General features: G+C 40.8%; 1 protein-coding gene across 1 annotated transcript in view; it reads right to left on the bottom strand.

Annotated features, from left to right (window-relative positions):
* Positions 1-21,521, bottom strand: part of LOC146654495 (LHFPL tetraspan subfamily member 6 protein) — a 47,692-nt gene that overhangs the window by 1,239 nt on the left and 24,932 nt on the right. Inside the window, exon 3 of the mRNA XM_085380147.1 lies at positions 2,841-2,939. Within this exon, the coding sequence (XP_085236273.1) occupies positions 2,841-2,939 (99 nt within the window). The remainder of the gene's footprint in view (positions 1-2,840; positions 2,940-21,521) is intronic.

Below are 21,521 nucleotides of genomic sequence, written 5' to 3'. Positions count from 1 at the left end.
ATCTCTGCTCAGGCTACTATGTTCCCATCTTCTTGTGAAATACAGCTAGCACTGTTGAGAAAATATGCACAAAACAGAGCCCCAATTCATGTGCAAACAGTCTGCTATGTGGGAGATGAACAATTAGAGACTTGGAGAAACGCAGAAATGGAGTCTCTGGAAATTACAGTGATGCAACAAAATGCTGAAATGCAAATAAAACCTAAACCATTAAGTGCCTCCTTTAGACACACCTTGCATAATCATCAGAGGTAATTATATGCATTATGAAATAGGATACAGTGGTTGAGTTTCTTTTGAAAGTGTTGAAAATACTTATTTCCCTTTTTCTGTGGCATTAACAAAAAGTACATCCCCTCTTCTTAAATGTGACTGTAGCTTATCTATTCATTCAAATTAACGACAAGGGTATTTTCCACTTGCAAAACATATCCCATCAAAGGAATCACTCGGATCCTTCATGCTTTGCTTCTTTGGACTCAGGTATGGAAATGAACACGTACGCAGTTAATGCCTCCTGCAGAGGCATTCAGAGTTTTCAAGCACTGACTACAGCCTTCATGGCTAATTAATGAGAGATGAATTAATGAAGGATTGCTTCAGATGTGGTGAAAGCATCATTCGTCGTCACCATCTTATCATAGTGTTGACATAAATGAGACGAACCTTGAGTCGCCAGTTGCTCTGAACAAAACTTTCAACCAAAAGCACTTGTTAACACAAACGTATATGTGCCTGTTCCTCCACAGAGGAAATAAAATGAAAACTGCGAATTCAACATAATTACCTCTGATAGCGTGTGGTGATGTGTTCTTGAAATTTAAAAGGGAGAAATCTGTTTGAATTATGTGGTTTAAGAGTAGATGCTGCTAGAATGGCAGAATCGGTGTGAATCCATAATTCATGTGACAGAAAACTGGATTAAAAATCACAGTTAATGTTTGCTGATGGTGTTCCTAATACATCTGGCTGCTTAGCATTTATTAACTTGCAACTCTTAACTTCATATTAGCAACATTTGCATTTTTTTTTCTTGTGGCAACAGTTGGAGAGGACAGTGAAGCTGTTTGGTTTTCCATTAATCTGTTCAGAGTATCATCTCAGCAGCGACAGAGCACATCTTCATGAAATGGGATACAAGTACTACAACCTGCGGCTATTTTGCCCATTTCCAGTCGGAAAATTGATTAGGATGAATAAGCAAATAAACAGTGGTTATTTTTTTTTTTTAACATTTTATTATTTATTTATAATCTGTGTGAGTGCTTCTTCATATTCTGCAGTTGCAAAAAGAAAAAAAAAACCACATGTAGCCTGTGTGCTGAATTACATTTTAATGTTTGCATCCACTGAAATGTGCATCATACGTCTGTTGCCCGGCACCTTCTTTGACCTGTATGCTGAACGGTAGCATGCAGCATAGATAATCCAGTCCCCTTAGTTATTTTAAATCCCACCTAAAAAAGCAAAGAAAAAGTAGTGCATGGGCAGATTTGTTTGCTTTCACGACTAAGAAATTAGCATTAGCAGAAATTTCCCCCAAAAAGTCTATCTTGAAGATTGATTACTGTATGTCGCTGAAGGAAGAAAGACATCTGAAAGCAAACCAAACTGCACGTTAATCAAAATGAAATTTAAACGGATCTGTTTTCCACTGACTTTTTTCATTTATAGTCAAACTTGATCACTTTTAATTTGTGTGAACCCAGGTAGAAGCTTTAGAGCTAGCAGGCCTATAAATGCTAATAAGTATTTCTTCCCTCCACTATTTGTTTTGTTTTATTGGTAATAAGATTTAGTAAAGATACACATTTTTCTTCTTTCCTTTAAACCTGTAATGAAATGTAAAAAGTAGAATGATTGTAGTGAAGAGGATAGAAAAAATCTCATAAACTGAAGAATATTCACATGGGAGTAGGCTTTAATTACCAATATCTATAGTGATAATGATAATCTGTGTCCCCTTTATTATGCAGGTCAAATGTTTTGTGCAGCTCCATACAGATTCTTTTAATTCAAAAATCTGTTTTTATAGGTTTCCCATCCCTAGACTAGTGGTTCTCTGGTGCTCTTTTCCCTACGGCACGCTTTGATTCTGGACAAAAATATAAGAGCTGAATTTTCTCGAGGTTGATTTTGAGTATTCATGGTCCACACTCAGTGTTTTTAGTGAACCCCACTAAGCATTCAGATCAAGTCAAGATCCAAGCATGTGGGTGACGAATATCAAAATGGGCTGGGATGCTTCCAGGGATCCTCAGAGAGGATGAGCCTTTTAATTTTAATCCAGTGACATTAAAAAAAAATCTCCATGTATTCTTGTGTTGAGTGTTAATAATATTAATCCAAGTTCCCAATAAAATATTTTACATCCAGTGAAAAACCAAACACTCTTTGATTAGTATCAAATAAAGGAGCAGCCGCAGTATGAAAAGCTTTTCCACCTCCCTAGTGTCTGATAAAGTAGCATATTACTGTCTGTGAGATAGTCCTGATAATACCAGCTGCATGCAGATCAAATCAAAGTATTGCTTATTCTCGGCACACATTTAAAGCTATAAAACATTTTGGAAATGGACAGCTACTGGATCTTCTGCTGTTAATTTTTTCCAAATGCATTAATCAAAACAACAAGAAATCACATCTTTTTTGACTACCAGAGAGAGACAAAAGGCAGCATGTCAACACATAAAGACAAACATCGGTCGTCTGTTTCACGTTTTCTGCGATTCGTCTGTTTTTGGGAATAAAAGATCCAGCGAGCACGGCACAAATTTATGAACCATCTGTGTGTAATTAAAGCCTCTGTGTGTGATGGATCTCCCTTGCAGACATCTTACCTAGTTGAAACTGGCTTGAGCTGTTGTTGCAGGTTTGCTGTACTTCCTCGCTGTCCCATCCCAGTGGATAGAGTGCGCAGCCCGATCCTATGAGCAGACCTGAGAACGAGATGAAGAGCAGGACAGTCGGGTCATGTGACGAGGGAATAGCACTAAAGACCGATCACCGGGGGTTCAAAAATATCACAAAACGTAGCAGCAGGCTGCAAAGACACCGTTTACGAGATAAAACCTGCAGCAAGGACAAACTCATCATCAAGGTGCTCGCTCAGCTCCTTGACGAAGGCCAGCATTGTTTTTAGGAAACCTCGCCTCTCCGGGTTTTTTTTTTATAATTTAAGAATCTTTTAAGCGCTGTGAATAAAAATGCAAAGCGCCATGTGTTTTCTTATTTGTTCCATCCAGATATCAAGCAAGGTTTAATTAATTTTAACCTCAGGTTTTGTGCGGATTCTTCCTCATTATTTGGTCAATGATTTAATTAAAATGATCAAAAAGAGACAATGAGCTGTTGCTCTACAGGCATACGTGTGACCTCACCTCTGTGGTTCTTCCTTCTCCTTATCCGCAGCTTCTCATTCTTGTTCTTCCTATTATGTTTTAGCACATATCACCAGAGAGGCAGCACTCACCGCGTCCATCAGTTCTACCTCTGAACTAAGCCTCGCAATCCTTTGGTACATGACACGGGCTGTGATTTTACTACTCTATCACATTTATACAGCAACAAAACAAAGCACCACAGCCATGTAGCTCATAAAACTGAAACAAATGAATGAGAACATATGCAAATAACTTGGCAATTTCTCACTGAGGCAACAGTGAAAAAAACAAGCATTTTTGGTACACAATAATTACTGTAAAACTCTGGAAAATCCTTGAGGGACTTCTTTATGTCAGTGATTAAAGAGACTTATGATTATGCCTAAAGCTGCGCACAGAGACAAGAGCAAAATCTAGTCAAGGCCATTACATTAAGGATTAATATCCTCAATATTTGCCTGCAGCCAGGTCTTGACAAGTTATTCCCTGGATGTCAAGGCCTGTCTCTTAAAATTACCCTGTGGGGGCCCCTGGTAGGTGGCTCTGCCATCACATTAGCTTAATCCCCTCAGATGTGTCTGCTCTGCTATCAGTTATGGGATGTGATGATGGCAGCAGAGGGAGAGACGGGAAGAAAGCGCTGCCTTCCAACCTGATTACCCCTGCCATCCAGGTCTGCCTTATTACATCTAGGCCAGATAACAAGCAGGAATTAGTCCACATGTTAATGAGGATGGGCTAGACAAACTGGCTAACATCTGAGGAGGAGTAGGTAGAGTGAAAGAGACATCTGTGTTGTCCCTGGTCACAGCCAAAAGGACAAACGAAAACGGGCTGTCTCAAATCAATTGGGTGAAACTCTGGCATGTTGATGAGAATGAGGGGATAGCAAAAGGCTCTGACCATGTCTGTGTCATTACAGCTCAGGATCAGAGGGGATCCAGGGATTTTAATACATAACAACTGAGCTGTTTCTCCCTCAAACCCTTAAGAAAACTTCAGACGAACTCCTCCTTCAGACCTAAAAATACTACCTTTAGCCCGTGCACTGCAGCAAAAGCGAAACAGGAGCATTTGATGTAAATCCCTATTCAAGCAACCACTATGGATACCTGATGAGTCTAAAAACCCACTATTTTAAAAGGTGCAAAAATGTATTTAGGAGGAAGGGTGCATTCACGCAGCCATTAAATTTTCTCGGTTACATAATGTTACTCGGTATGTTTTGATTCAAATTTGTAATAGCAAAGACTGTAAAGCATGCCAGCATGATAATGTATTCATGATTAATATTTAACATAATTTAAAATTCTCTTTCAAGTGTTGTGTAATGCAGAGATAGAGCAGCATGTAATCAAACTGAATTTCCTTGCAGCAAAATGAGAGGAGGTAAAAAAAAGAAAAAAAGAGCAAAAAAAAAAAAACGACTTTATTTCCCAGAGATGTTATTATTCTATCCAGTGAGGTATAATATTTCCATTTGAAAAATCAAACTTGATGGCAATTCTCAATCATACTTTGGTTAACACGTTTGCTAAAACGATCAAAACCATAAAGTTGCTCAGTTCTGCAGCAGGCACCAAACAGAGTAGAATGGGAAAAGAAAGACTTCATTGCATAGTTTCCACATCAGGTCAGATTATGATGATGACAGTGAATGCTGGAAATTGCTCCAAGACTACGGGCGGGAGGGGAATTATTGCCACAACAAAGACTGGAGCTGAGGTTCATTGTGTAAGCGCCTAAAATCAAAGGTTTCCATGTGAAATGTCACTGTTGGCTGTTGTTTTTTGGAAGTAAACTCCCAGAGTCTGCAACGCTGCAGTGGGTGAAATCAATGTGAGCGCTCACATGTTACCGTAACACTATTAAGACAGTTACCGTGGGAGCAGATGAACAAAAAATATGGGCACACTGCTAAGGTGTAAATATGAGGTCCCACGTTTCTCTTTTGGCTTTTATTTATTTGATTTCTTTATTTTTTTTCCTCACGATGGCTAATTCCATCAAATCCCATCCTCCACACTCCACACTGGTTATTGAAAACCAGAGGTAGGGGGGCTGTTGACTGGGATGTAGGAAAAAGATTACTGAGAAAGAAAAAACCCCAAAAACATTCTTTCACATAATGTTCATGAGCCAAGCTGTTAGAAAGAAGTGTGCTGTTGTGAGAGGCAGCTACCTCAGGCTCTCCTTCTGCATGCACGCTGTTATAGTCAGATACTTCTCATCCTTCTTATTATCCCGTCCTAAGCTAACACTGCTACACCCCGATCTGCACAAACACACAGTTGGGGATTTGTGTCAGTTAGCGTGTGGTTGTCAGCTATAGATATGCTTCTCGACCTTTTGTGCCTTTCCAAGTGAGATTGAAGATTTCCTTTATTGCGACTGTTCTTGAATGTTTCAAGATGTTCTCACATTTTGTGACCTAAATCGAATGTCCTGAGTCCTGGTGTGAAACCTACTCAAGTTACAGACACACGACGGTCACAAGCACTAAAGCTAATTAACCATAAACAGCATTTTACTGCATGGAACTTCACATTCTCTTTGTTGCAAAACAGATTCTCTGAAAGAATTTAAAAGTCTTGAATTACGAGTCGTTTCGTTTCATTGAGGTCTTTGAGGTATTTCAGAGCTTTTCCCAAAGCACAGAAAGGAAATCGTCTCTTTCAGACAACATGAACAGCAGATGGTCTCATGATGAAATCGTTGCAGGACTCCGCTATAAGCTGTCATGAGAATAGTTAGTGGAATAAACCACAAGTCTGTCACAGAGCCTTTGCTGCAGCTAGATGACACTCTGAGACTGACAGAAAGGATGACAAATATGAGAAATATACAACAACAGCTTGCATCGACACACAGAGGCAGGCAGAGGAGTTATCACACCTAATACCCCCCCAAAATAAACTGACCCGCTGAAATGTCTGTGCGATCAAATCTGCCTCTAAAGCAAAGAATTAGTGAACATAAAAGTTCCATTACAGATACGAACTATTCTGTAGCATGTCACTTTAATAACCTCTCTGATTTCCTCCTGTAGCTTTCAGCATGTGGAGCAGATTTCTCTTCACAGATGGGGTGATGGTGACAGGAGGTTATGTCAGAGAGAGCTTTTGTGCATGCACTCCTTATGAACATTGTAACCACTGCGAGGGTTTTTAGTGTAATGTTATGATTAAACTATAATGGTCCATATATGCTATGCCTGATGGTTGTACAGCATTTATCTCTATTGATGAATATTCTACCACATTATGTAGAATATATGTTGATGGTCTTTGTGTTTCTTTACTGTCTCTATAGATACTTTCTCAAACTAGTCCACTTGATTTTTATACTGTGTTCAGCTGGTATTACTGTAATAGGGGTCCAAGCAGCAGAGCTGTTGGATAAGCCCTAGTATTCCTGCATTGGTGTCTTCTTTCTTCTTTTAACATTTAACGCTCTCTTGAGTGCCACCCATAGGTCAAAGTCGGAGGTGTGATTATAAGCATAACTATGGAAGCCCGTTTCCGCCACTAAAAAGAAAAAAGTACCCATAACTTGAAATTTCGACTTATTAACTCAAAATTTTGAGAAAAGTCACTTGAAATTTCGAGTTAGCGCTGCCAATCAGTAATCTATGTGAATGACAATGACATGAAATGCCTTTCCCTAACAGCCACACTTTGAACATAATGATATCAAATTGTCATGGCAACTGTGCCCGGCTGAACTACTAAGTCCACTAGTCGTTGCTTGAGCCCATTGAAAAGTTTTGCACTGATCTGCATGCATGCTTTTTTAAGATTCAGTTTTATCTACTGCTCCAGTGCAACTGAAGTCAAATGAACTGTACTGAAAAGCCAAATTTGTTACTTAGTGAGCTTGTTTTTTTTTTTTTTTTTTTACTATTTCAGCACTCCTCTAAGCTGTCATGATAGGGTAGTTAGTGGAATTCACCAGAATGCTGTTGCAGAGGCAAGGCAGGAACTCATAATCTTTAGAAATCTGCCAGCACCATCATCCACAGACCCCGTGTGTGCTTTCCACAGAGGTGATTAAGGATCCAAAGAGCTAGCTTTCTTTAGTAGCATCAATCATGACCTCAGGTCAAATTTAAAGATTCCCCTTAGCTTTCCGGGAGATCAGGAGAGGTTCAAGTGTGTCTCTATCTGGGAGGTATGTTTGTTTGCCTTACTGCATTTCGCCAGCAACCACTGTTTGTAGAGCGTGCCCCCCCCCCATTTTTGAAGTTTTGTTTCAGTTGCTTTGGCAGCCAGCTGATGCTTTATAAGCTTCAGGGGTGGATGAGGCGAAGAAGAGGAGGAAAGGGCTGGATAGTGAGTGCAGTGCAGAATATATGAGGCCAGGCAACTTATTCATGATCGAGTTTCAATTGATCTCCGTGTGGTCATTATCGGAATGACTATGTCAGGGCTAATAGCTTGTCTGAAAGGCTCTTCTATGAACTTGAAAGAGTTGGGTTAAATAGATTTAACCAAATACAATCAGCCTCACATATCAGTGTACAATCCAGAAAATCTGCTCTAAAATAGTGATCTTTCTTCTGCCTCTGCTTGCCTCAGATTTCATCATCACAGTTGAGCACTTTTTTCAAATCAAATTATTGCCTGCCTAAAAAGCATACAGAGAAGTGTTTTATTCCATCACGGCTAAGCCATTGTTCCCCATCTTTTTTTCTCTGTCAATGCTTTTTTACCTGAATGAAAAACTGCCCCCTTTTCATATCCCCCCACATTCTCTGATTCAGGCAGTGCTGATGCCTTTTGTCAAGCTTTCTTGCTCTCTGTCAAGACCCAAGGAATTTCTTTACCCTCTTTCATGCCCCGAGACAATACCATTCAAGGTTATCATTCAAGAGGCCAAAAAGGGCAGGGGGAAAAAAATGCAGAGGCTAAAGCTGGAGAGAATTTTTGTGGCCAGGGAATTGGAGTGTGGATGTGCCTGAGTGAGCTGGCTTAATGTAAGACAGTCCCTTTTGGGCTTGGAAGATCATCCAAAAGAAGTAGGAAAATGTAAGAGCAACCACACCTGGGAAGACAGTCTTGTTCTTCTATTAATATACCCTTTGCTCAGCATATGTGTTAAGACTTTTACTTACCAGAAACATGCCAAAGATGGATAAAAACTACACGATCAATAAACTGCTTCATTACTCCAGGAAATGCATGAAACGTGACTCTAGCCACATTGTCATTCTCTCCGTGTTTATCTTCCAGAGCTATAATGAAAAGCACCAGGGGTTCACAGTGTCATATCAGCCTAAAGAGGCCAGTGTGACTAATCTGTTCACAGACCCGTCCCTGCATGTCGAGGCATGAATTCTCTTTCATTTAAAAAACAAGACAAACAATAACATGTAACGTTTCCCTGCCTGGTTTTTAAAAAAAATCTTATTTTGATTGGCTCTGTCATTCAAGTTGGACTGGCTTAGTCGTTCTAGCAGGGCTTACTCCTGTGTGAGCATTTTTGCTGGAAAAGTTGGGGAATTTTTTGTGAGTGAGAAAGGGATCTGGAGTTTCACTTGAAAGGAGCAGTGAGATGGTTAGATGGAGGAAAAGGGGGGTGCAGAGACAGGAGGGATTTAAATAGGGTATGTGAAGTATGTGATATTTGATGTGCACAGTGAAGCATATAAATATTTGCTGCTGCTGCAAGTGACTGGCATTTGGCTGCAGCTGACTGTTAGTCTTCTGATTGGTTTTCCGTGGCTCAAGAGTTGGGAGTTCGCCTTGTAATCGGAAGGTTGCCGGTTCGAGCCCCGGCTTGGACAGTCTCGGTCGTTGTGTCCTTGGGCAAGACACTTCACCCGTTGCCTACTGGTGGTGGTCAGAGGGCCCGGTGGCGCCAGTGTCCGGCAGCCTCGCCTCTGTCAGTGCGCCCCAGGGTGGCTGTGGCTACAATGTAGCTTGCCATCACCAGTGTGTGAATGTGTGTGTGAATGGGTGGATGACTGGATATGTAAAGCGCTTTGGGGTCCTTAGGGACTAGTAAAGCGCTATATAAATACAGGCCATTTACCATTAAAAAGTATCAAGTATTTTTAGTTTATTCATGTTATTTTGTTAAGTAGCTACCTCTGCGATCCTGCCACATACAGGGCAGCTGGAAAAGACATAGTGGGAAAGATGCTTTTCCTGTTCTTTTTAAGGTGTTTTCATACTTGTACTGTTGAGTCTGTGGAAACTGAAATCTGGTTTTCTTTCCCCTTGGTACAGTCCATTTGTGCAGATGTTAACACAGCAATCACACTCAAGTACAGTGTGATCCGATCTTGATCTGACCCAGCTACCAAACTGTGCATGGTACGGTTTGAGCAACATGTCTTCCACATAGCCACATATGCTTTGCATTCTGGGATGTGGCTGATTACCATAGACATGCAGGAGTAAATTCTCCCTGTTATCCACTAGTTACGAACATGGCACCTTCTTCCTATATTTACTTTTGTTCTCCCTGCTCCAGACACATGTGGCCAATAAGTGGATTGAGGGCTCTCGCATGGTTTGTAGCGACACATTTTTGATTCCCTTGGTGTTTCCTGTTTGCTAGAAAAAGCCACAACTTTACAAACTCATAATTCAGACCAGAGTAAACGAACTACAGGTGAAAAAACATCCTTACTTGGTACCCAGGGGCTGGACCATGGCCAACTTCCAAGCAGAACTTCATATTCATTTAAACTACACACAATTACCTCTGTTATTTGCACAGTTATTGTTAAAATTACAAGTTTAAAAACCACACCCTTTCTGACATCCCTACATCCATCATATTACATCATATCCTGACAGTCTGTTAGACACACCAAGGACTCTATAACTGCACCCTCTCAGCCTGGCAGGCCTTTTGTGTCCCTGCCATTATACTGAAAACAAAGAAAACAGAACCATCAAGATGGTTGATGCATTAGTGTAGTTGAATTTAAGTTAACCTAATTCATTGAATCCTTTCAGCAGAATATTAGTACTACAGTTTTAGTTTGATCTGTAATTGCATTTATTTGTCTTTATGTATAAGGAAAAACCCACTGAACCAACCACCCACTCAACAAGCTACAAATTCTAAGAAATAAGCCTTTGGAACGACTTTTTGCATCCCAAGTGTCGATGTGCACGCTGCATCACATGTGCTGTGAGCCAACGCAACCGCCTTCACTGCAGTTTTTTTTCTATTATGTCATTATTATGCTGACAAAATCTGCCCAGAACGACATGCAAAGTATTGCCAAAGTACGGCAGATGGCGTCTTCTGCCATGATGAAACTGACAGACAGACTCACGAGGTGAAAACAGTACCTGCCACACTGTCACAGCTAATAATAAACTGAATAAATTTGTTGCCTACTGCGTGATGGTTGACTACACAGAGAAACTCTGCTAGTCCGCAGCTTCTGTTTAGTTTCATGTTTCTCCATGATTTGCTTCACAATTTGAATATCAAACACAGGAAACTCTATTACTGACCCGGTCGGTGAGATCAGAGCACTGTGACAAACACAGTCTGACTATTCATTCAGAGTGTGACCATCATCTCCATGACGCACCCACCTCATCTTCTCTTTGGTATTTGCTTCCGGCCCACAAAAAAGGTCAAACTGATAGAAACACTCACACACCCACATTATTATTTCATGCTCATATGATGTCTGTGTGGTTTTACTTTTATGTCATCCTGCAAACCTACATGTTTTTTCATGTATTCTCTCATTGTTTGGCTTATTTGCCTTTTGTCTGTCGAACATCAGTTGCCCTCCAGGAATGACTTTAAAGTAAGCTGAACAAAAGCGAATTAGAGTGTTTTAAATATCCATCAACAACCCTTATGCCGTTTAGTGGCTAATCAAATTAACATTTTGTCAACTGTATCTTGATTTAGCAAGTCAATTTAGTAAGTTCCTTACATTGTCAGAGATATATAGTATATGAGACGATCTTACAGAGTTTAGTTGACGAAATTTGGACTATGCTTTAGGATAATTTTGTCATTAGTAGGCATGACAAATATTTTCTACAAGCAGAACTTAGGGCAGAGATAAACCCGTGGTAGTTAAAATGTACTTATAAGTTAGGGCTGTGGAAAAACTTGAGTAAATCAAAAACTTTAATGACTAATGACTTTAATGATTGATGTAATCAGTTTCGATGACCAAAAATAAGTCAGAAATGATGAACAGCAGGTCTAGTTTGCCTGTGCCCCTCTGCTGTTAACTCAGTCTCATTTCTCTCCTGGTCCACCCATCAGTCAACATCACTGGCCCTGGGCGGAAAGAGCAGTTTGTGTTTTATTGATGTGTTTCAGTGCTTTTGCTAAAGGCGTTCTGTCAAGAGCTGGCCTTATCTAATCACACCATTCATTTGTCACACAGTTTCCTACTACAACCAGTAATTAATAAAAACACCAATTACACAACAAAATGAACTTCTGCTTCATCGGGCGTGATCAAAACCTCTCTCGGTCTGCTAGCCCAGGAGAACAACACGGTGCAGAAAATGTGCACAAGCTGAAAATGGGCTGTGCTAAATACGTAGCAAGTAACTTTCAAAAGAGAACATCCTGTGGATGCGTGCGGAGAATGAGCTTTTCACACAAGGGCGTAGATATTTTCTGTATGTCTCACCCTTTCCACTGACAAACCCATGGCTCTCTGCAAGCGTAACAATGTCTCCTCTGATCTCATACTGCAAATTGGATATCATTCCCCCTCCTTTTGGCTAAGATGAGAGTGCAAGTAGGAGGTATGGAAAAAGAAAGAAAGAAAAGAATTTCAGCAGCATCCAAGAGAAATTTCTCCTTTTTATTTTCCAAATGCTACTCATTTAGTTTTCCTTAAATGCAATGCATACTTTAACCTTTCTCTTAAATGTAGTCACCTCTGTGCTAAAGCTAGTGTGTAAAATCCTGAAAATTATATTCATATTGTATATCTTAGAAACCCTACCATTCCTGGATCACTTGACTTCTACTGTTATCAATTTGCTGCCTTATTCCCCCCCCAAACAAAGTCCAAAGAAAGATTAGCTTTTGAGCTATCTAGCAATATTTTAATGACTTATTATCACTATGAAGCTTGGTGGCAGGGTGGTGACAGTAAGCTACTTTGCTTGCACATGACACAGATGGAATCAAAGACAACTCTCAGGCTATTCTGGGCAACAGTTTTTCAGCCCTCTTTCAAATCAATTTTCAGTAATTAAAAGAAAGACGAAGAATGTGCTAAATAACATGCATCTATGGCAAAGTGTTGAAGAAATGATCTGCATGGCAGCCTGGAATCTCTGTAAGTCATAGCTTTTCCATCAAGAGTCAAATGAAGAAGAAAATGTATGTTGAGCACAACAGAGCCAAAGGCGATGAAAATCCTCCTCAGGGTAGGATCTACTTTATAGGGTCCTGTGTAGCTGTTTTAACTGGGTCATATCTGATGTGTCGAGTAGCTCCCTCCTCCCACTGACAGAGCCTTACAGAAAAGCATAATGGTGTGCCATGTGTCCGAAAGCCGGCATATACCTACAGCACTGCGTTCCTTTCTTAATTACCCTTTATAATGAGCAAAAAGCATGCTAGCACAAGGCCTTCTAGGGAGAGGCAAATGAAAGACATTGCAATCTACGCTGTAATATTCATGTTAATAGCATCCAAATATGCAATGAATGTTTTAGTATCCTCCATGCAGACACTGCCAGATATCAAAATGCCTTTGACAGTACTGGGTCTCATCATGTGAGCTGCTCCATACCGCAAACACAAAGAGCCTCCTTTCAAAAGACAATGCAACACTTCAGGGATCAAGGAAAAACTGACTCCCAATGCCAAGTGTAGCTACAAAGTACTCCACAGCCTGTGTTTAAAATCCCGGCCCACTACATTCACGCTGCCTTCTGGGATACACACCAGGCTAGCTCACCACCAGGGATTTAGTTGGATTGAGATTAAGCAGCCTTACTCTGCTCTCTAAAATCAAATATTCCCTAAACTAACAGGTCACTCTCGCTTCCAGGGTTTCATTGTGTGGGTGTGATGTGAAAACCATTCAGCAAGAGCGGGCTCTCTTAGGACCTGGGGCCAATTCTAAAGCCTTGAACATGTGTATGGATATCACCAGAACATAGATAACATATACATATATATATATAAAAATGTAGTAAACAATTTCTGAAGGTAAATAAGGCTTTATACTGAGAAAAGAAAAAATGTTTCATAACTACATACTGTCTCTTAATGTCTATTTTCAGTCCGCATGCTAAGCTAAGCTAACTATGAGATGATGGAAGTTTTGCATTTCCCATCCCCACATACTAACAACTTCAAAAGTCAAACATTTTTTTTAGTGTCTTACTTATTTACAACCACCCATCCATTCTCTTCTGCTTATCCAATTCAGATCACATGTGGAAATTACTTTTAAAAGAAATAACTTCTTATGCATTAATGGTGAATGGTTATATGATAAAGCTCGAGTGGCTCCTCTTTCATGTTCTGCCGTACTGTTGACATTTAAGAGCCCTTGAGGAAGAGAATAGCAGAAATGAGAGCACATTATGCAACATGTCAAGTAGTCTGTGAGCAATACAAAAGGGCAAATGGAGAGCCAGAGATCAGATTATATGTGCTCATATAATCATGTGTGCTCATGACATTTTGTATGATACTGAATTGGTATTGTGATCCTATAATCTTATAATATCTGGTTTATCCTGTCCACTCAAGGATGAAAAGCTTTCTGCCACAGTGACTTTACAGATTGAAACCAAACAGATGTCAAGAAAAGGCTACTGGTTCTATTTCAGGTGAAGTTTTACCATTACAATACTTTATATTGCTATGCCATCCATGACAGTGCAGTAAGTACTGAGGTAAAATGAAGCTAATGCTCTTACATTGTAGGAGACTGTGCTGATGAAATTATAGCTTTCTTGTGAACTCTTGTATTTTGGGCAGTGCTGTTAGACTCACAAATGATATAATATCATCTGAAAAAAGTCCAGTTTCTCGACACTGAGCGGTTGGAAAAGCGACATCACAGAGAAACTTGTTTGAGTCACTTTGGTCTTAAAATCTCAGATGCGGTAAAGCATGATGAAATATACAGAGCCCCTGAAGTCGTTTCCAAAACTAGTGATTATTTTTTTCCTTCTTCATTAGACTACTAGCTAAATGTGATGACTTAATTCCTGTTTTGACATGCACTTAAATTCCATGTTCATCTTGATAAACAGTTTCTAATTTGTCAGTTAAGCCCTTAGGCAGAATAAATCAAAAACATTTAAGGTAAATAAATAAAAGCGTCTGGATGAGAATGAACTCCGACAAATTAAAACCCAAAGGGTTGGGCGATAGCGGGTGGACTGAAAATGAAGCACTTTATATGGGTAATTATAGAAAATACAGACAACAACCACAAATATGTGAAATGGCATTGCTTTGCTTAGTGCCGCATACATTTAGGAAAAAGCGAAAAGCCACACTCTAACGCAGGATGATAAATGGATAGGTTATTTATCATATTTTTAAAGGAAAATGAAAAGGTGGTATACTGGTCAAGTTTGTTTTTACTATGCCCCAGACAATAAAGACCTAACACCTCTATTACACTTGTGCCTCCCACAACCATATGGCTTCAATCTGCAGCAGGCATTCATGCCATAAGAGCAGTGGATCATATGAATCCACACATTATAGCAAGGCCACAAGGACGAATGAAAATCAATAGTTCCCTGGGACTTTCCAATACTGCCTTTCACTGAGGAAATATATATATATATATATATATATATATATATATATATATATATATATATATATATATATATATATATATATATATATATATATATATATATATATATATATATATATATATATATGCGCAGTAAGATGTGGGAACAATGGTCTTTAAGCATGGTTGGTTTGCTCCACTACTCATGGTGTTTTTAATTTTCCACTATCCCACTGCCTTCTGCTTAATTAACTCTGGACTAACAGCAGTGTATGCCTGGGTATCGTATAACTTGGCAGACAGACCTCTCAGTTTCTCTTAAAGAAACAACATTAGGAAGACAATGCAAAGCAAAGCTAGACTTCAATTTCTCAAAATTCGTTATTTCTAACTCACTTAAATGGTTTCACAACACCTTGAAATTTAATAGTAAAGTCTAAGATTGTAGTTAAAACAAACAAAAAAGCCTGTGGATGCATAAAAAAAAAAATCAATTTTGACCAAAGTGAACAAACTTGGACTCAACTGAAGGAATGAAATGCAAAAATTCAGTCAGCTGCCACTTCACATATACATTAAATTGAACTAAATTACTAAATACATTTAGTAAGATTAAAGTTTCAGTTCCACAAATGTTCCACAATAGAAGTGAAGCACAATGACATGGCATCCAGAAGTAATAGAAGTACAGGACAGATTGCTACTCACAGTGTTAAATTACAGTTGGAAAGCGTTAAATTACACCAATATCTCAAATTGTGAATACAATTATCAGCAATCTTTCTGAATTATATATATATTATATTAAGTTACTTTCCAACCCATGGTGTATTAGTTCTGTACAAACAGAGTTATAAAATTCCATTTTTTAAGATCCATCTGTATTCATGAACATGAACCAGTATCTTCAGAAGCTTAAATTGGAAGATAAAACTCGGGTCCGCTACACTGATGATGTATTAGAGAGCTGCTTTGTGGAAATAAAACTATGAAATTTCACAGCAAAATTAACTTTGCGTCATTATAAAGCTCTCAGCGATGAGGCTCTCGCCTCCATAATGTCATGCATCCACAAAGGCTCACTGTCAATAGAACTCGGGTCACAAAACATCCCCTGATTGATTCAGTCTGAGTGTCTTTGGATCAAAGAGGGGCTTGTTCCTACTCACAAATTATGACTGATTTGTCCTAGATCATAGGTTACTGCATGTGCACAGTCATCATTTTCTTTTTTTTGTCTTGAATGTTTATTACTGTAACCCTGTTATGGCAGCTTGACTGTGACTGAATAGGCTGCTAAGGGCTGTTGAGAATGTACCACAGGACATTTCAGAGCTAGTCACTCTGATTGATTGAGCCATAAAGAGTTTGTCCATGGGGTTAACAGGACCCGGACAAAAGATTAAGAGTCTGTTGAGTGTTGATTAATGGTCGAGGATATAACCTCTGGCCAGTGGTGCTGAAAGATTTATATAAACAGGGTCTCAGCAGCAAAATATTTTACACACACTGAATTGGAGTAATCTAAAGTCGGCGAGAACAAAACAATTACAGGATATCCGCAGGACATGAGCTAAATCAAAACAGAATTGTCACAACTCTGTAATCGGACAAACAAGTGTATTATTAACTGACAGAAGAGGTAGAACAAAAGCAAGCTAGGAAATAGGATGAACCATAAAATAGAACTGAAATGGAACAGCCTCACTTTCATTTTTCGTTTTCTAAGTGAGAAGGAATGTGATGACGGGGGGAGAAAAATTTCCTCTGCATATTTATACAGGACGTTGTCTGTGTCAAGCCCTGCCCCACCCCCTGGACTTGGACTGCCTGATTAGCATTCAGAGAATTCATTAAGACACAATCGCTGGTCTATGGGAACATGGGAATTCTTGATGGAGGAGAGGTTGAGTTCAGCCCGCTGGGTAACTTACTACAGAGAAAAACACCCCATCCCCCCAAACCTGAAGGTCACCACGTCCTTACTCTGCTACTGATCTGATGGATCAGAGACACACAGCCAATGCGGAGGAGGGGGATTGTCTTAAGATCTTTATTTGCACACGCTCTGTTGTTTCCAGCATCCGAAAAATGTGCACTAACTCTGCCTGAGAAAAAGGCATGACTAAACGCTAGTCTGACTTTTGCCTTGACTACCCCCAAAGGCAATCTCCCACAGTCCATCAGTTCCATGTTATAAAAGTGTTTCCCTTGTAAGCTATAAAAAAAAATATAAATAAAATCGGACTTTTATGCTCGCACACCATCCATCCTTCAAAGTTTTACCCCCACCCCAATTTCCCCAACTATTAAAATCAATGTAAAGATGAATGAACCGCAGAAACCAAGGGGACATTGGGTAGACAAATTCTTCCGGCTGCGCCAATGGGTCATACATTAGGAAGGCGAGCTTTGGTTGCAACCCAGTGATGAATCATTCCTCAGGGAAGTACTACACACTTCAACCCGTTTAATAAAAAACACCAAAAAAGTGTCCCGCATGAAAGCTTCACAATAATAAATCACAAGCGATGCATGCAGCGACGCTGCACAAATCCAGCAGTTTGGCTTTGGTCTCCGCTCACTGCTGGACTGTCATTCTGCTATTTCTTTCATCCCGCTGTGGTTGCTTTGATTTGCAGCACAAATATGAATCTTTTTGTCGTTACCTCCTTCCTCAGAAAATGATTTCAAATTATAAAGGAATTATCCAGCAGAGGGACAAATACTTCCCTGGGGTTTAATATCACAATTTATGCTTAAGTGTTTCTCTTGAAGTGGTCTCTTGATGGCTGATTAAATTTTAAGCATGCATTAGTTTTAAGGGTTTCACAGTAAAATTAATTACCAGTATACCAGTATGGGGGGTAAAACGAAGAACTGTTGTAAAAGTCCACAACAAATACCCCTAAGAGACATTTGTGCCACATCCTCAAGCCTCCTTCTTTCCTTTTTTTTACCACTACATGGAAGAAAGACTTTGATCATCCACTGCATCTCACTCAGAAAAAGAAGATGAAAACAGAGTCGGGGCATAAGAGTTGGGGTTTTTCACACGAGGGAATGCAGAGCGGTAGGAAAATGAGGTGAACAGCAGCCACAAAAAGAGAGCAGAAAACCTCCAGCAGCTGCAGCACCCTCGACAGGAAACTAAGCTGCTGAAGCAAGTGTCAAACAAAACAAATTGCTTAAACCCCTGTGACACGTTGCGAGGTCTCATGACAAGAGTGGAAATTAAGTTGCCACAGACAGAGAATGCCAAGGCTAGATCACCAATATGAAGAATAATGCTGACTCTGATGGCAGTGGTGAGGTGTGTGCATTAGTGTGCTTACGAGGTATCGCTTCACACATGAGAATTAATTCATAAATCACTAGACATGTGGCTCCTTTGTCCAACAAGGGATTGGAATTCTTTTATGCACCATGTTCTGTTTTTTGTAATGGAGCCAAAGCTAAAATAGACTTCCTCTCAGCAGGGACTAGAGTATTCTGTCTCAAAAGATCCCTTCTTCTCTCAGAACCCAGGCATGGCTGACACGAATGTGACAGCACGAGTGAGTCAACATACCCAGGCAGTGCACTTTCATTTAGGAAGGAGGGAGCGCTTCAAAGTTCAGCTTATGGAGTAAAGAAAGAATAAAGAACAATGAAGAGCAGTATGTGCTGGCTAAAAAGGCACTTTGAGATGGAGAGAAACTGAAATGGCAGCAACAAAAGAAACAATTTATACATTCGAGTTCATGTCAAGAAGAAGAGAAAAAGTATTTAATGCCCCTCAGGTGACTCATTTATTAATACAGCCGTAATTCACTTTTTGTAGATGAGGTTTGGTTTTCAGTGTTCTTCACTATGTTCATCGTCCGTGGCGAATCCCTTCATGGAAAAACTTTGCTGAACTACAGAGTCTATAGAAAGGCAAAGGGTAAGAATGAGCCATTACTCACACTAGAGCTAAAAAGGCACAAATGCAAGAAGACGTAAAAAAATACCAAGGTTGATGTATGGGATATATTTCAGTGAAAACTGCAACAAAGAAATGAGTGTGTTCCCATGAGTGTGTGTGACTAAGATCAGGAGCATGTTGCAAAGGTTTAAGGTACCCATTACTGCTGAGTATAGCAGCAATGGGATTAGTGGTACCCGGAGGGCACAGATGGCACCGAAATCCTCCGAGCCGTTCTGAAAAGGTCACACAAAATACAGGAGAGATCCCCCCCACCTACTCACCCAACCATTCACTGCTGCTAACAGATTCCTCGGGCAGGATTGTGCTCGGGCTTTTAGTCTCTCATCAATCCTCTGAATGCTCCACAATCATTCTTTTCAAGTGCGGAACAGAGGCAGGAACAGAAATGCCTTTAAAATGTCAAACGACAACAGACCTGAGTTGCAGTGTCATTGATGATATCGTGGCGAGGGCTGAATTCAATGAGAAACATGTGGCACTATAGAGGAAAACAGGTTTATCAAAGCTCTTTTGTTGAAATGTTTAATAAGACATGAAATGCAAGAAAGAAAGGACAGACGCAGAGAGATGTATAAAAAGAAATCAGTGCCAATAAATACGAATTGAGCTGATGGGCAGCTTTTAATCCCATTTGAAGGGCATTTTTGACCCCTTCATTTCTCATTTTCTCATTCATTTGTCTCTGTCATGGTGAATGTAGTCATGTTAGGTCTGCAGAAAGGAGGTTTGCATTCCTCCTCTGTTGTGCATTTCCTGCCACCATACGGCTGCACTGTCCCCAGGTGCCGGCTTGTTCGCCAGGACCATATGGCAAGGCCAGCAAAGCAGGTAGTGAGCTCCAAGACCCTACCAGTGTCACCAGTTTTCATGTTTTCTCCAAAAATACAAATATAGAATAATGAGTTAAAATATACAGACTAAGACATATGGACCACACCATGGCACGGATGTGATGTGGCTTCCAACATTAAACCTCACGAAAGTAAGGAAGGTAAGAACCTCTGTAAATCACTACAATTTATTTGATACCTTAGCACTAAGGCTGGGTTTCAATTATTGATTTTCCGATTAAAATCAATTTTAGCTTGAATAACGCGATATCGACAGAGATGGGCAGTAAGGTTTGGAGTCTTCTCTCACCCCCGTTCTCTGCGGCCTGCTGGAGCGGGGGGGGCTAGGAGGAGTTGGCCGTCCGACTGCGGTCTGGAGTGTGGGGCCTCCCTGCTGCTGCGGAGTCGGGGCGGTCTGCCTCTCCCCACCGCAGGGAAAAGGGTAACACCACCTGGGTCTGGGTGCAGTTCCCCCCTCCAGGGGCAAGGGTACCTAGACCCGGTTCGTAGAGTACGCTTGGGGAGTGTGATCGTGTGTACAGCGTCTCTTTATGTCTGTCTCCACGTTGGTTGAGTGTGGAGTAAGTGCATATGAGAGCATGAGGGTGGGAATGGATGTTTGTGTCTGTGTGTGCCTGTATGTCTGTGTCTATATGTCAGGTTGGGTATCAGACGCCACCTCTCTGGGACATCTCAGGCCCTCCAAGGTTTGGAGGCCTATCTCCACCCACCACCACTTCCCCTGCCAGTGGCAGACTGCCTCAGGTGTCGGTGCATTGGTGGTTCTTTGTGTCTGGGGGTGGGCGTCCGGGTACACACCGGCTCACTCCTTGGCGGCCGCTTATCGGGGCCTGGAACCTGGGGCTCGCTCGGGCCACTTCGGAGGTGGGGTGCCCCCGGCCTCTCGGCCTGGGGCTCGGTCACTCAGGCACAGCTGGCTGCCGGCGGAGCTCACGGGCGCGTCACTGCAACTCCCCCTGGCTTCTGCTCCGCGGCTGCTGAGTGAGCCCTCATCTGGGGCTCTCCTCAGCTCTTACTGGGACAGTGGCGCGGCTGCCCCTCTGTTGGTCTTCCTTGGTCTCTTGTGTTCTGGGGGCCTCTGGATGTCTGGAGTTTTGATCTCCTCCATACCTGCTTCATACCCTGGTAGACGGGGCTGTGGCTCCCCACACTCCCTAGCAGATCGTTACATGGAGAAACCTTTGGAATGCAAGCATGCTGATCCACACAGGTATGCACACAGGTGTACACACGGGTATTCACAGACGCGGACTACAGCTTTCTTGGCTGCTGCCTCAAAGCACATTGTGCGCTGTCTATCTTGCGTGCTGCACAATATCGTTTATTACTTAGTATCTACTGATATTTACTGCTAGCTAGTTTATTGTGATGGTGCCGTTTTTTTTATTATGTTGCTCTTTGTTGTTTGCTTTCTCTTCTGTTTTTTTTCTCCATACAGGTGACCCAGGTGTTGTTTTTTTTTGTTGTTGTTTTTTTTTTTTTTTTTTCTTTCTTCCCCCCCTTCTCACCGTCTCTTCTCCCCTTTGGTTTTCTTTCTCTCCCTCTCTTTCTTTCATTCTTTCTCCCTGTCCTATCCCCCAGTCATG

Source organism: Rhamphochromis longiceps, linkage group LG14 (genome assembly GCF_057381845.1).
Source record: "Rhamphochromis longiceps isolate RC_006_pf linkage group LG14, R_longiceps_female_GT1.1, whole genome shotgun sequence".
Taxonomy (NCBI): domain Eukaryota; kingdom Metazoa; phylum Chordata; class Actinopteri; order Cichliformes; family Cichlidae; genus Rhamphochromis; species Rhamphochromis longiceps.
The sequence above is the reverse complement of the archived record's forward strand: the minus strand, read 5'-3'. Positions and strand labels throughout refer to the sequence as shown.